Source organism: Cupressus sempervirens, chromosome 1 (assembly GCF_028749045.1).
Source record: "Cupressus sempervirens isolate cs-2001-9-10 chromosome 1, ASM2874904v1, whole genome shotgun sequence".
Taxonomy (NCBI): Eukaryota; Viridiplantae; Streptophyta; class Pinopsida; order Cupressales; family Cupressaceae; genus Cupressus; species Cupressus sempervirens.
In genome coordinates, this window is record NC_143118.1 from 166,379,398 (window position 1) to 166,395,171 (window position 15,774).

Consider the following 15,774-nt stretch of genomic DNA (forward strand, 5'->3'; position numbering starts at 1 on the left):
CACTTGAGCTGAACAATGATTAAGAGTTATAAACTTAAATCCTTCTCGGTGACTCTCTCTTTGTGGTTTTTACTTTTCTCTTTTCCTGTTTGTTACCTTGAAAGTGCCCAAGAACTTTAGTCATATCAGTTGTCTTTGTACTTTGTTAAATTGATAATATCTCATTTAAAATTTGATGATATTTCTGGAATGTCAATATGCTATACACTATTTGAATTTCCTATTTCTTGATTTTTTTCCTTAAAATAAATCTTATGTTCAATAAAAGGATAACTAAAATGAACTACGTTTTCCTCAAATTATATAACTGAACTATTATACACCTATCTAATGAACTTTATGTCAATTTTTTAGCCTTTTCACCTCGCTCATTGAGACTAACACAAATACTTTCAGACATTAATATTTGACATGATTATAATTTAATTGCATTGACAGATTACAAGTGCACAGCACCCCTGCAAGTATGTGGTACTAGAGCCATAGAAATCAATGAAACTCAACCAAAAGGAATACCTCCATAAAACCTTTGTATAAAGCAAGATAAACACTCTCAACATCCAAATGATCTGGGCTCAACCCAAGTTCTTTAGCTACTATCTCCCTTCCATAGTGCTGCAATAAATTGATAAAAATATCAGTAAAAAAGTTTTAAATGATCTAAAACACTCTAAATTTCAAACGGGCCAAACTTCTTATTCAGTCCTTATTAAAGTAGATATGCTGCATAGCATTCTAGAGTAAAACAATTAATAGTAACCAAAGCACATTTCTGCCATCCTCTTTTCTCAATCATTTTTATGTGAAAAAGGGAGTAAAATACCATAACACCATAAGAAAAAAGGTTATTGAGTTTAAACAAAAGATGTGCCATCAAACTACAAATTGAAACTGTTAGGTAAACATCTAAATCTCAAGAATAGTAATGGTCAAATAAATAAAATTATTCATCTTTAAGCTCTGCATAGCATTCTAGAGTAAAACAATTAATAGTAACCAAAACACATTTCTGCCATCCTCTTTTCTCAATCATTTTTATGTGAAAAAGGGAGTAAAATACCATAACACCATAAGAAAAAAGGTTGTTGAGTTTAAACAAAAGATTTGCCATCAAACTACAAATTGAAACTGTTAGGTAAACATCTAAATCTCAAGAATAGTAATGGTCAAATAAATAAAATTACTCATCTTTAAGCTCTTCATAAGAAGATGTTTGTGCAGTCAGAATGCTAAATGCAGTTGGTCCTAACAATGAAAAAGATTGAATTGACAAATAGTAAATCAAATCTGAAAGTTAGCATGCTCCCATCGCACACGTTAAGTGTTCAAGAAAATGAGATTTTACAAGTGACATATGAACCTATATTTAATGATACTATTACAGTCAATTCTTTGACAAATTACATAATTAGCCATTGAAGTTCACTTTTGTGGTTGGGGAGGAATACAATGAGCACAACAAATCAGATTTGTAAGGCACAAAAGCTATTACAAATGAAGGAACATATTAGAGTGGAGTTATAATAGTTTATGGCATATGACTGCAAGATAGTGGATATGGTTCAAAGTCAACTTGCATTTAGACAAAAATCAGTATCCTGTGAAAATTTATGGACTCGCCAATAATTTATTGGCCACTGCACCATAAATTCCAACTAGCATCAAAGTCCAAGGACTGAATGGGAAATTAAGTTTCAATATTAAGATTCCAGTAGAATACAAACCATAATTCAAACTAACATACTCAATGAAACATGGGGGCACACCCCCCCTCCCACAAGGATAGCTCAATGATGCCACCCATCCAAAACTAGTACACCACTTGGACACAATCCCTGGGATACCTCAAGGACACCTAAACGTCCCTCAACTGTTCTGGGAACATTTGTGCATCGCTCATCAGTGGGAAGATTAAAAAGTAATTTTCTAAAATTTAAAAAAATGCATGTTTTTAAATCTCAACTTGGGAGAAAAATGCTTCAAAAATAAAGAATCAAAATCACATGAGTGGGCAAATACCTTGTAAGGGGTATTGCCCTTGGGATATTTAAGATTAAAACTGCATCTGTTTTTACAGTTTTCCCAACACACAACAACCTAGATGAATTTCTGACAATTTTTTTTGCATTTTGATGGTTTCAACTTTCAACTATGGTTTTTAACTATTTTTATAGAAAATCATGTCTTTGCAGAAGTGCATAGGGTTTAGCAACAACTTACTGTTATTTCCTTTTGTAATTTTTGTTGCCAGATTGTGGTTGTTTCTGGATGGACGGGGTTTTAGCCAAATTTTTAACATTTCCAAAAAAAAAATTGCAGATTTTTGACAATTTGTTTTACAAAACTATGTGAGTGTGGTTTGCTGTTAGGATTTTGAAAAACACTTTCCTAAAAAAAATTTTGGTCTTCTTTCATAAGTAGCAATTTTCTTCACTTTCTGTGATTTTATAGTGCAGGAGGGATGGCATCATTGCCCAACATCATGCTAAATGCCAACCTGAGGTTCACTGGCAAGAATTATAATTCTTGGAAACAAAGGATGCTTATGATCTTCAAATACAAATCTCCTGATCAGATCATTCTCAATACACATACTTGACCAAAGACCCCAGCAAGTTCAAAGACTAATCATGAAGCCGTTATACTCATTAAATTATCAGTAATAGATGAACGCTTTTGGAAAATCAATTTATGAACTTATGGAGATTTGGAAACAGTTGTGAGATCTACATGAGATGTCAGATGAAAATTGATCCATCATCTGCAAGAATACGTTATTCTCAATCAGGACGGACAAGAAGCACATGATCATATGATGAAAATCAAAGACATTCGCAATCAATTAGCTCCTACTGGTCACACACTGGAAGAAGACAATGCTGCTCTCAGTCTATATTCACATTTAATTTATTTCTGCTGTATAAACTTGTGCTTTTTTATCTCAATTATCTCAATTCTCACTTGATGTCTTCTCCATTGAAACGTCTTCCCTTTTATACCATCATCTGGAAGAATACGTTATTCTCGATCAGGATGGACAAGAAGTGCAGGATCATATGATGAAGATCAAAGACATTCGCAATCAATTAGCTCCTATTGGTCACACACTGGAAGAAGACAATGCTGCTCTCAGTCTATATTCACATTTAATTTATTTCTGCTGTATAAACTTGTGCTTTTTTATCTGAATTATCTCAATTCTCACTTGATGTCTTCTCAATTGAAACGCCTTCCCCTTTATATCCTCCCTCTTGTCATCAAAACCCATAACCTTTGCATGATGCACCCCTTCAATATTAATTACTGCTGTTAGTAATCACTGTAATGATGCATATTTTATGAAATCACTGCCCTTAACTAATTCCCATCAATCCTCTTTGAAGAATTGCCACTCTTGTATCTCCTTTGTCATGGATAAGGCAGTGATTAAATTTATATTTGTTGTGATTTTTTATTTAGCATGGTAGGGACATGATATAAATGCTTGATTTTGATCTCTGTAAGGAGTCTACAAATTTTCCTAAATGAGATTAAAGAATATGACAACAATATGCCTCCAGAATCTTTGTAAACAACTGTTAAGGACATTTGTGAACAAATGATACAGGAAACAGGTCAGAGTCAAACCTTGTAAACAAGGCCTGCTGAACTCAATTTTGTTTTAAAGCCATGTCCAAAATCATGATCAAACCCCTTCTGATGGTGATCATAGCGGTCCTTCTCTGGGTCATAAACACCACCCACATCCAATACTGCATCTAAAGTATCCAATACCTGTGGCATGAAATCATCACAAGCAATTAGTAATACGAGTTGTAATATCTATTTTAACACAGAAGTAACCACGTTAGCTATATTTTCTCATTTATGTCAGTTGTAAACTGGGAAATGGAACAAAATTACATTGTAAAGAGATATTGGTAGAAAATCTAAACAGGGACAGACATAAATATGGCAATCATATCTTCTATATCATAAACTTGGGACGTGATAATATTCATTCCAAGGGTACTACCTCTCCTACCGACTATTTGTAACAACCATTTTTCCCAGGTCTTAACTAACAACTAACATATCAAAGAAATACAGTTATTGCTTCATTTTCATAAGAAGACAGTTATATCAGTTGCGTTCATGTGAATGAGATTAACGATTACAATCAATTAAACAGAAATTTCATAACTATCAATTGAAAACACCATCAATGAATTTACTATGGAAATTAAAATCTACATAACATAGAATTTGAAACCAAAATCAATCTAGGGATGCTTCTGGGAATACCCAAGTTAGTCCATAAATACCACTTAGGATCAAATGATGATTACCATCCAATACCACTATATCAAAATCAAATGATGATTACCATTAAATACCACTATATCATTTAGGGCATCACATACCACTATATCAATTAGGGCATCAATTACTATTGGATCATTTAGGGCATCAGATACCACTGTATCATTTAGAACTTCAGATACCACTGTATCATTTACGGCTTCAAATACCACTGTATCATTTAAGGCTTCAGATATCACTGCATCATTTAAGGCATCAATTACCATTGGATCATTTAGGGCATCAGATATTACTGTATCATACCTTATCTTTTGATTGCTTAACTGTGGCAATAACATAAGATTAGAAGATATCCTCATAATCATTATTCTTATAAATAAAAGACTGAAACAACAATCCTATAGATATAATTCATATTCAGCTGGAAGATCATCCGATCTAACTAGTTACCAATTACATTGACGAGAAAGATTGCTTACATCAAAGGAGATAACTGAATTCAACAATATAAATTAATCCATTATATCTTTTACTTGTATAAATATAAAAGTAAAAATACTTGTTACCAATAGTGTTTGAATACTCATCTTTATCTAATGCACGTTCTGACATCTTGTGGACAGGGGAACATTGTCAAGGGCTTAACCTCCCAACCACGGACCTTAAACTTATCCCCACACTTTCTTTGACTAAAAAGGCCCTCTCTATGCGGAATAGACATGGAACACCTTGTCAGCCACTGAGCATCCTGGTATCTAATCACACCACTTGACTTGACAAGAGGAGAAAACAATAAACACGATCATGCATGAGCTATTAAATGATTCCTTTAAAAAATGATAACTATTGTTATGTCACATCTGATTCTATTTCATGTTATTACAAATTCCTTTCTCTCACCTCTTCACCCTTTTCCTTGGCTATACAGCCGAGTGAGTCCCAGGTGTTTGAATCTCAGAGCAACCAGCTCTTTTTGTTGATTCTCAATTGTTTCATGAATAATATATGTTCCAGCTTATCACAATCTGTGATTTGAAGAATGTGTTCTTCAAGACTTGTAGAAAATATCATTTGATTCTAATTCTAGTGGCATAAATATATCTTGATTTCTTAACATGGTTTCTTGGCTTTTATTTGTCGTAAACAATTAACATAGAGAAGGTTAATCCTATGATGTTAAGTAAAATGATTTGCATCATGTTGTAAACTATAGCTTATTGTTGTATAATTAAAATGCAATATCAACTAATAAAGAAAACGTATAGCAATACATGGGTTTTCGTTTACCACATAACCTGATATAATATGGAAAAAAATATGATGTCTTGTTGGGCGCTGTGATTCGACTCTTCCTTGAAATGATTTTTAGACGCCAAAAACCAATGCAAAAAATGTCACGTTTTCAGCAAGAAGATTTATACAAGGCAGAAAAGAGATTGGCAATAGACGTAGAGATATATCAAATGGTATTGCAAAGATATCGGGTGGTAGATGGAAGTCGGGTACTTGGAAAATATAGAAGTCGGGGGCTTGGTAAATATACAAGTGGGTGCTTGGTAAATATACAAGTCGGGTGCTTGGTAAAATAATATCTCTCCTCCACATCTCTCTCGACTTCTTAAATAAAAAGGTAATGTGTCTCCTTGGCTTCGAAGAAACCGTAACATAAAAAGAATATCTTGGCTCTTGAACACCAAATAAAAATGCCAAGTGTTTCAATCGGTTTCAAGTAAGAAAGTTAATAAAAAGATTTGAAGGTTATAAATCAAAAGTAACTATGGTTTATATCTATTTACATGCACGTAGATATACTTATGAGGTGGCATCATTTTACTATAAAAAAAATAATATTATGGTGCCACTTTATTCTTATATTGATGTGTATGTGCATAGGTATATATTATAATAATATGGAGAAAAGATCAACCAAAAACCTTTAAGGTACATATTATTATTTTTTAATTAAAATAATTAATGTTTTAAATGTTTATTTAATAGCTCAGGCGGTTCCATCTATTGTATCCTAATGTTCAAGTCACTACGTCCTCAACCATGGTGATTCACAATTCATACCCTTTTGCCCAGTGATGGTGATGCTCCTGTGCCCAATTCTATCTAACAATGCTTCCACCCCTTCGACATGCTTCCTACAAGAAAATTCTCTGTAGTTAAATCATATTACCATTACAAGTTATTTAATCATAAATAATCATAACGGCTAACCGCCTTTTTAATTCCATGAATTCATGATAAATAATCAACTAGCATATTATCTTCATATGAAATTATAACGACTAACCATCTTACCATTTCACAGGATTATAGCAAATTTAACTGTCAACTGACTTCATGTGAACCTCAACACCTATATGAACATTTTAAATTGGGTCGAAAATTGGGATGTAACATTATTAACAGATAATGCTATGAGAATGACTCCTAAAAACATCAATTTGACTCTATCATAATATGCCAGCATAGAAGCAAAAGAAAATTGTCGCCAATAGTTTGTAAATGTACAAAATCACACTCAAAGAAAATATGGGAATTTTGTATTTATATTAAAAGCAATCTTAAAGGACTAAACAAGTATTTTCCCGCCCCAAATAAAAATTAGACTTCTCCCTATGCCAATGATTGACAATGCTCTTAAAGTGTAATTGTAGTGATTATTTCATCGTGATAAAACCAAATCTTTGATGTCCTAGTTTCCAGAAGTAGCTTGGTTTAAAATGGTATCATTGTCCAAATTTGAAAGTGCTAACACTTCAAATAGTATCATGTGTATTGGAGAAAGTTTTCGGGCCAACTTGCAAATGCGTTTTAATGCTTTTCTACAGTCTTCATTTGGGTCTAACCTTAAAGATATATGATAAGGATGGTGCTAAAGATTGTAGCTGCGATAGAGATCTTTATCTCTTGAAATTTGGACATTATTACCATTATTGTCACCTTCAGTTGAAAAAGGTCACTTAAGCTTAACTTGTAATATTTAAATGTAAATGACATGTGTCATTCACATGCATTGAGGCATGAATATTCAAAGAGTTATAATTAATTGTAGGAGTTATGGGAATCTCAAGAGACCTTCAGTTATAATGTGAAGAGTCTCTCGTAGTGTTATATATTCGCATCAAGCAAAGGATATTGTACACTTGAACTTTTATGATTGATAAAATGATATTTTTGATGTGTGGTTGGGTCTTTCACTTCATTCTAAAAGGGTTTTCCAAGATATTTCTGGTGTTTATTGTTTTCGTTTTGGCTCTTTCTTACTGGTTTTTATCATAATTGATTTTTGGGCTCTAGTTTTTATTACGAAGTAATTAGAAAATATTTGTTTGTTATTAACAGAGATCAAGATATCAATTTTACAAGAGATTGAACATTGTTTCCTTAAGAAACAATCGTAAAGAATAGAAACTTTCTATTATAGCTAAGAGAAAACTAACAGTAATCTACAGCTAACTAAAGAACAAAAACATTCTATTCTAGAAACAGAGAACTAAATATTAGAAACATTCTAATATTTACATTAGATTACAATAGATAACCATTAGATACTAAATAAAGATAATAAAAACTATCTATTATTGTAAGAGTTTTAACATGGTATCAGAGCCAGGTTAGATAATAGCTTATAAGAAGGTTTTCTTGAACAGATTGTATGTATATGATGCTGCTTATATTCTCTGATTTTCTATGGTGTCATATGTTTATGGAAAATGTAGTGCTTCATGTCCAGGTTGGGATTTGATTTATTATAGTATCTTCAGAGCTTGTTTATGGATCAAGACTTTTGCCAACATGTTAATCTTGTACCTTTGTATCTTTTTATTTCAATGTTTATATGTCACCATAGCGTATTGATGCTATGTCAAGGATCATCAGTTTTCTTGGTCTTTGTGTTACGGTGGAAGTGTCGACTCTCAAGCCGTGAAATGTTATTTTAAGGATCGGTTGTATTGTCATTCAGTGGATTGGATATAACAGGTTGCATGGTCTAATTTTGCGACAATTATCATTGGAGTCATTTTATGTTTATCTTCGTGTGTCTCAAAGTTCTTTTGCTCAGACATATTGTGCCCATCATCAGATGTGTAAACGATGCCTCGTAACCAAAATTTTCATCCTACTCTATCATGAGCGGTGGACGCTTCCAATCAAAGAGCGTTATGATAAAAAAAAATTAATCCACCTTATAGTTAGTATTCATTGGCATGGTTGGCTTTTCATCTATTTTTTTCTTCAAGATTTATGAGTTCTTGCAATGTCATATCTTGATAGTGATCGTTGGTTCGCTTCATGTTATCCCTCTATTTGGTTGATCTTCCTCTTGTCGAAGTTTTTCTTATATCCCCTATATCGTTAAAGCTTCTCTAGTGGTGTTTTTTACTGCCATCGCATGAGTCACAGGATTGAGCAAACATACCATTTGTGTATCTCCTCTTCAAATTCTTGAACTCTTTCGCATGGATTGATTTTAAGTACTCGTATATTTGTTGTGAAGGTATCTCCTCTTCAAATTCTTGAACTCTTTCACGTGGATTGATTTTAAGTACTCGTATATTTGTTGTGAAGTTGCATGAATAGTAGAACGATATTTTTGTGCTTATCAATTACCGTTACCACTTACAGGACTTAGAACAAGGAAATATTGTGCTTTTGGACCATCAGAATTAATAATAATATCACGAGCAAGAATTCATTCACAATCTTATTTTGAGATTGTGTGCATGACAAATTGCAAAAGGATAACCGGAATTGTAATACTCTCAACCATCTGGAGTAGAGTTGATCGATGCTAAGTTTGGCATTAGAATACATGACAAACTACAAAAGGAAAATTGGACTTGTAATACTCTCAACCATCCGGAGTATAGTTGATCGATGCTAAGTTTGGCATTAGAATTTCAAATCAATCCTTTAGCATGCATTGTTTCCTCTCCAGACAGAAGTTACAAAAGTTTTAATAGAATTCTTCAACATCTAGGCAACTCGTATTGTGTACTCCATAACCACGCATTGCAACTATAGGTGTCTCTGTATATTATTTTGTATATGCGAGAGGTAAATTATTTTCAATGCATATTCTCCTGAAAAATCTTGTCAAATTGTGCTTGCATGGGTATATCTTGTAATTGACGTCTCATAATTGTTTTCTTCTGCACGGTTTTATAATTCCATGAATTCTCTACCACTGGAAGATTCTATGAGAGGTTTATGCATCTTCAGTTATGGTAGTGCATGCTTGTTATGAAGGAAGCTTGTTATGAAGGAAGATCATACGTCACTGTTGTTGTCATGATATATTATTCTTCAGTTACGACTATTTGAGGCACGTAGGTTACTAAATTCTATAGTATGCATTGTAATGACATTGGTTCGAACAGAGTATATGTTCTGTTAGTTTTATCGAGCAGCCACTTTCTTGGAAGATATTTTTTGGGTAACTCCATTAGGCACTCATTATTGTCGTATGAATACAAGTTGAAGCCTAAATGTGGTGACCACGATAGTACGATTAATCTCTAGAACTTGCAAGGACATTCACTGTCATCTCAGACAAGAGTTGTTGTTGTGTTGAATTGCTCTAAAGGTTAAATATGTGGAAATCCCAAGGGTTGAGGAGATAAGTATTTTTGTTGTTGTTTGGCTTCAGCATTACTTATGATGAGTTGATTTTATTTATCCTTCTTGGTTGCAAGATGCATCAAGATTTAGAGGGAGATTTTAGCTTCAAAGGGAGGCTTCATAATTAAGAGGGAGTGCTTATGGAATCCCTATCAATTTTATTTCATATATATGTATAATGCTTGTGGTATTTGTAAATATTGAGACTTAAAATGGAACTAAGTCTTATTTTTTTATGCCTAATTCTATTCTTGTGTGAATAAATGAGACTGTAAGATCAGCTATGATAACTCTTTCACTATGCGATAGTGAACATCATGTTGAGAGAGTCCATGATGTCATCATGTTGAGAGATTTCGTGATGGGAGTTCAATGTCATGTTGAGAGATTCCATGACAGTTCATGTTAAGAGAGTTCGTGATTAAAGGCTTAGTTGTGAGTCTTACAAATCTGTCATGTTGAGAGATTCCATGACAATATCACATTAAGAGAATCTATGATGAAAACTAGTTATGTTTCTTATAGGGTTTTCATGTTGAGTGATTCCATGAATTATGTTTTGAATCTATATGATACGAATTTATCGTTGACATTTTTGGTTGCAGCTTTGTGTGATTGTTCAGTTAAAGATCTCTCTCTTGCTAAGAGGAAGTGTTAAAAATTGTAGCTGCGATAGAGATCTCTATCTCTCGAAATTTGGATGCTTTTACCGTTATTGTCACCTTCAACTGAAAAAGGTCACTTAAGTTTAATTTGTAATATTAAATGTAAATGACATGTGTCATTCACATACATCGAAGCATGAATATTCGAAGAGTTATAGTTAATTATAGGAGTTATGGGAATTTCAAGAGACCTTTGGTTATAATGTGAAGAGTCTCTCCTATTGTTATATATTCACATCAAGCAAAGGATATTGTACACTTGAGCTTTTATGATCAATAAAATGATATTTTTGTTGTGTGACTGGATTTTTCCCTTCATTCTAGAACGGTTTTCCCAGGATATTTCTAGTGTTTATTGTTTCCATTTTGGCTCTTTCTTATTGCTTTTTATCATCATTGATTTTTGGGCTCTAGTTTTAACAGGCGAAAGGAGCCCACATGTTTAAATTTCCTCTTCGTTATTGCATTGTGGTGTAAAACAGGATAGGAATTGACTCTCACATAGAATTGCGATGCATTAGTGACATCGTAGATAAGGATGTCACTATGTACTAGTGTCATTTCGGCCAGATATTTTCCTCTTTGTAAATGTGGCTTGATGTCCAAAAGCTACAGCAACTGGCTACCTTGTGGAATTGTGAAGAGTTAGCAGCTTCTCGGCTAAGGTATATGATTTGTTGGATGGAGGCCAGCAGGGACATGAAAATGGCCACACTGTAGTCAGCAGAATTTCAATGACTGTTAAACTACAAACTCTATTAATGTCCACTAACAGATATCCAAAATATACTGTTGCATATCCCTAATAGAAAAATGTTCCAAGCTTAAAAATCTTGGACTCGGGTTTAAAAATTAAAATAGCTAAGTGAATTTGTATTGCTGTGTGTCTCCAACAATGAGGTTAGCTTCAAGCTCTAAATTCGAGAAGAGACAACACTTGATTCCGGCTGCCAAACTTAAGGTTAAAAAAGGATGTCAAGTTAGCAAAGCAAAGCCCTTGGGTTATGCTAGCTGAGCCAAAGGTTGAAAGAGGGAACAAGTGTACTCTATGGAATAGAGAGCATGGTAGTTAAGCCAACAGTTACCCAAAACAAAGACAATAGTGCTAAGTGTTCCATTTATTCTCATTCGAGATGGATTAATGTTGAATCACTACTCATGAAACATGGGTCAATGAGTTTGACTCAAAATCACACAGTTAAATCCTGATAGCAATATAACAAAAACAATAGTAGTAAATTCGACAGGAGAAAGAGATGCACCGTGGCCAATGTCAGCTAAGTATAAGGTTAACGAAAAATCAAAGGGTGAAGAGATACCCTTTGATCACGGCTAAGCCAAAGTTTTCACCATATTTAAAATAAACTGGTGAATTTGACAGAAGAAATATCAAGCACTAGTGATGCCTATACCATAGGTTGCCCATTAATTTTCCATAAACAAATCAAAACGTACAAGGGCAACAAAAGATATTAAAATTTTACATGATCGCTCCAAATAAGAAGTGAAATGGACTTGTGAAGGAAAAATGGTTGTGAATGATTTGGATTTACCTTGGAATCTCGAGTGCGTACAATGTAGGCATCTCTAAACTTGTCGGTGAGGCGAATCATGTAGCAGGCAAGCGCTTCATCACAATGGAAAGAACCATTGTGCGTCCCAACCTTCTTTGTATCAGTGTTATTATTGAACTTGCTCCTCTTGGCAGAATGGAAATCCTCTGCCACTGCGTGCATTGACATAGATGTAGGCGAGAATAGGTTAGATTTTCTACAGAGGTTGAAGTTATTAATGGGGGATAAATAACAGTTACGAAAACCCCCACCAGCAATTCTCCCCCACATGGAAGATATATTCACAATTCTCGATTACAGGTCAGAAGGAGTCGAGAGTCGCGGGGAATTTAAGGGAGTTTCAGGAGAGGAAACGGTCCCATCCGGAGGGTTTAGGGTTTATAATTCTGGACTTTCGGACATTTCGCGCTAGTTAGAAATATTGTTGCAGTCTTCCCGCTAACTTCATTTATTTTATTTTATTCCAAATATATAAAAACTAGCAATCGCACTTTAGTGTGCAATTTCACAGGTATAGAAGGTCAATTAAAGCATATCCCTCTTTCATCCCTTGTTTATCTCTTGCACTCTTCAAAACTGTCGAAACTCCCAATGCATGTTGCAGCAAGGATTGATAAGTACAATGGTCTACCTTGAAACATAAATGATTTAAAAGTCATACTATTTATTCCTTTGACATTGGGCACTCGAAGGCAAATTTCGATAATAATAGCATACACTTTAACCATCCACAAATTTTGGAGGCTTACACTACAGAAAGCAATAATTAACATTGGTAAAACATAACAGCGAGAATTGATGTTCATAGCAAAATCTAGAATAAAATCATTAAAGGGTCTTCACATTCAACCAAATTTCTCATTTGAAAGATACTCCAAGATACCAAACAATCCATACACAACCATAAGGAAAAAAGAAGCAGCTTGCTTACAAGAACTCGCCCTATCAATAATCAAGATATGCAAGACTAAAATTTATTTGTTATCTTATACATATGTGCATGTGTTATTCATTTCTTTCAGAAATAACAAATTCATTAATGAATATTATACATAAAAAATAGGCATTAAAAACGTACCTAATGTATTTTAAATGGAAAAAAAAAATTCTTCGGGATTTTGTTGACGCTAACAAATAGCAGTGGAACAAGCCTCCAGTACAGCGATTTTAATGAAAAAAATAAACAAGAACATGGTTATATGCAAATACTATTAGCATGAATGTTGATGATATTCCAATGGGGGAGTATGTTAGCAATGTTGGAGACATAATTCAGAGCTTATGTGTTGCATTCATGATAGAGTTTGTTATTGATATCAACATACACTTTATTCTATGAAGAGTTCCAGAGTTAGAGAGGCAGAATTATTTGGCAGGGTCAATGGTTAACAAAGTAAGTTATATGCACTTGAAGGTAGCTTCAGGAGATTGTCTTGATGCTATGTTTATGTTCAATAAAAGAGATTTGCAGTTTTTGTATAGTTATGTGAAGTTATCTAGAGGTTGCTTTCAGAGAGAATTTTTGGAAAGTGGGTACTAGTAAAATGACTAAATCTTTTAACAAAGATGGAATCTAGTTAAGTGTGTTTACAGGATGGTCAGAGACATGGTGAAGATGCTATGTTCCAGAAGGTGAAATTAGATATCCAGTTTTAGTTGACTTATTGAAGATTGTTCACAGTATTATTTCTCATGAGCTGCCTATTGTAAATATTATTATGGAAAGAGTATAATTGTAATGTAAAGTGTAATGTAATATCATAAAGATGTCTTGTATTATTATTGTAAATTGGGAAAGCCTCAAGGTCGACTCAATACTTTTTTTAGGACTTGGTCTAAAGGAAAGATCATTTCTTTGTGGTAAAATGTGATTATGATTAGTGAGATCATTGTCCGAACTTGAGTGCAAATATCTTTTGATCAGAATGTAGATTGATGTGGATTGATGTATTGTGAGCTTCAAAGGAACTATATTGGCAAAGAAGTTGTTGTTTAGTCAATTCAGAGATCTTGGATATGCTTTTCCAAAAGATTGTCTAGTGAATATTGTTTATGAGGCTATTTGCACAATGGGTTCAGTTGTCCTCCTTTAAACTCCTAACAAGGTTGGCACAACTCTTAACATCATTGGAATCTCCTAACAAGGATTCAAAGTCTCCTAATAGGGACTCTCATCTATGGATTGTATTTCATTGACTCCTAACAGGGTCTATCATTTCACAAGGAACTTCTATATCAGTACATCATCTTGTGGGCATCATTCCCACCAAGGTTTTCTATATGATGAAGAGTTTCCCTAGTTAATATATCTGGTGTTATTGTGTGTGGCTATCTTTCTATGGTTGTTGCATCTATTATTTCCATGTTTCGGATTTAATAAAGATAGTGAGAGTTGTTTTAAACACATAACTGATTCATCCCAAACCAAACCCCCCCAACTCCTCGTCAGTTATCTTGGTAGACTTTACTTTTTTACACTTGGTATTAGAGCATCAAGTCCCTGAAAGAGAAGTTTAACAGCTTGAGGAGATCCATGGTTTTTTATTTCAAAAAATAAAGTCTGAAGTTTGATGAAATCAATTATGACAGTTGAAAGGAAAAGATGAAAACTTGCCTCTTGTGCATGGGTTTGGAATATTGGCTAGTTACATCAAATACAGAGGAGGTGATAAAAGAAGACAAGCTATTGGTTGTGAAGAACATGAAAAATACCTATTCATGCATAATATGCTTACTAGAGAAGCAATATTATCAACTCTTCCTAAAACATAATATGGAGATGTAAAATCTTTAAGACTTGCTAACCAGATTTGGAATGCTTTATGGAAAATATTTGAAGGTGATGAACATGCTAAGAAGGCTAGATTATATAGTTGGACATGTATGTTTCAAGATGCAAAGATGCATGTAGATGAAACTATAAGAGGTTTTTTTTTAGAATATCATAGATTATTGTTGGAATCAGAAGTTGTGGTGGATCTAAAATAAAAGATGAGATTGTGTGGAAAATTTTGAACACCTTGACACCTACATATCATCAAAGAGCACAGATGATTGAACAAGTTATTCGACATAGACCTAACTTTACAAAGGAAACTCTTCTTGCAAGATTATAGTCATCTGAATCATGGATGAAACAAAATGAAGAACTACCTAGAATGGAGACATCTTTTAGAGGACAAAAAGACATACATATATTCACAAGGAGTGCGAGCACAGGTGGAGATTATACTAGTAGCAATCAAGAAAAATAAGTTGAAGACAAGAAGATTGAAGGAGGACTTGCCTTGCTTATGAAGAGAGAGACTAAAGGTAACAAAATTCTTGTTTGTTGGACATGTAAAGAACTTGGTCATTATTATTCTAAATGTCTTAAAAGAGAAGAGAAGTTTAAGCCTAGAAAGCCCTACAAGTCAAGAGTACCTAAGGATTGTATCTATGTTGATGAGGATAGTCAAGTTGATTTCAAGATGTCGAATTTCTTCGATAATAGTGATAATGAGAATGATGAGACATGATTTATTGTTATCAAGGAAGAAAGCCTTGAAAAAAAAAAGAAATAAGAGAAGAAAAAGCTATAGTATCACGAGTTGAAAATA

At 33.6% G+C, this 15,774-nt stretch overlaps 1 protein-coding gene across 1 annotated transcript in view; it reads right to left on the reverse strand.

Annotated features, from left to right (window-relative positions):
- The window catches only part of LOC149576671 (uncharacterized), a 41,912-nt gene extending 29,292 nt beyond the window's left edge, over positions 1-12,620 (reverse strand). Inside the window, exons 1-3 of the mRNA XM_089818910.1 lie at positions 12,155-12,620; positions 3,628-3,774; positions 517-615 (exon numbers count right to left, since the gene is read on the reverse strand). Coding sequence (XP_089675036.1) covers positions 517-615; positions 3,628-3,774; positions 12,155-12,445 — 537 coding nt within the window. The 5' untranslated portion in view covers positions 12,446-12,620. The remainder of the gene's footprint in view (positions 1-516; positions 616-3,627; positions 3,775-12,154) is intronic.
- Between the last annotated feature and the right edge of the window lie 3,154 nt (positions 12,621-15,774).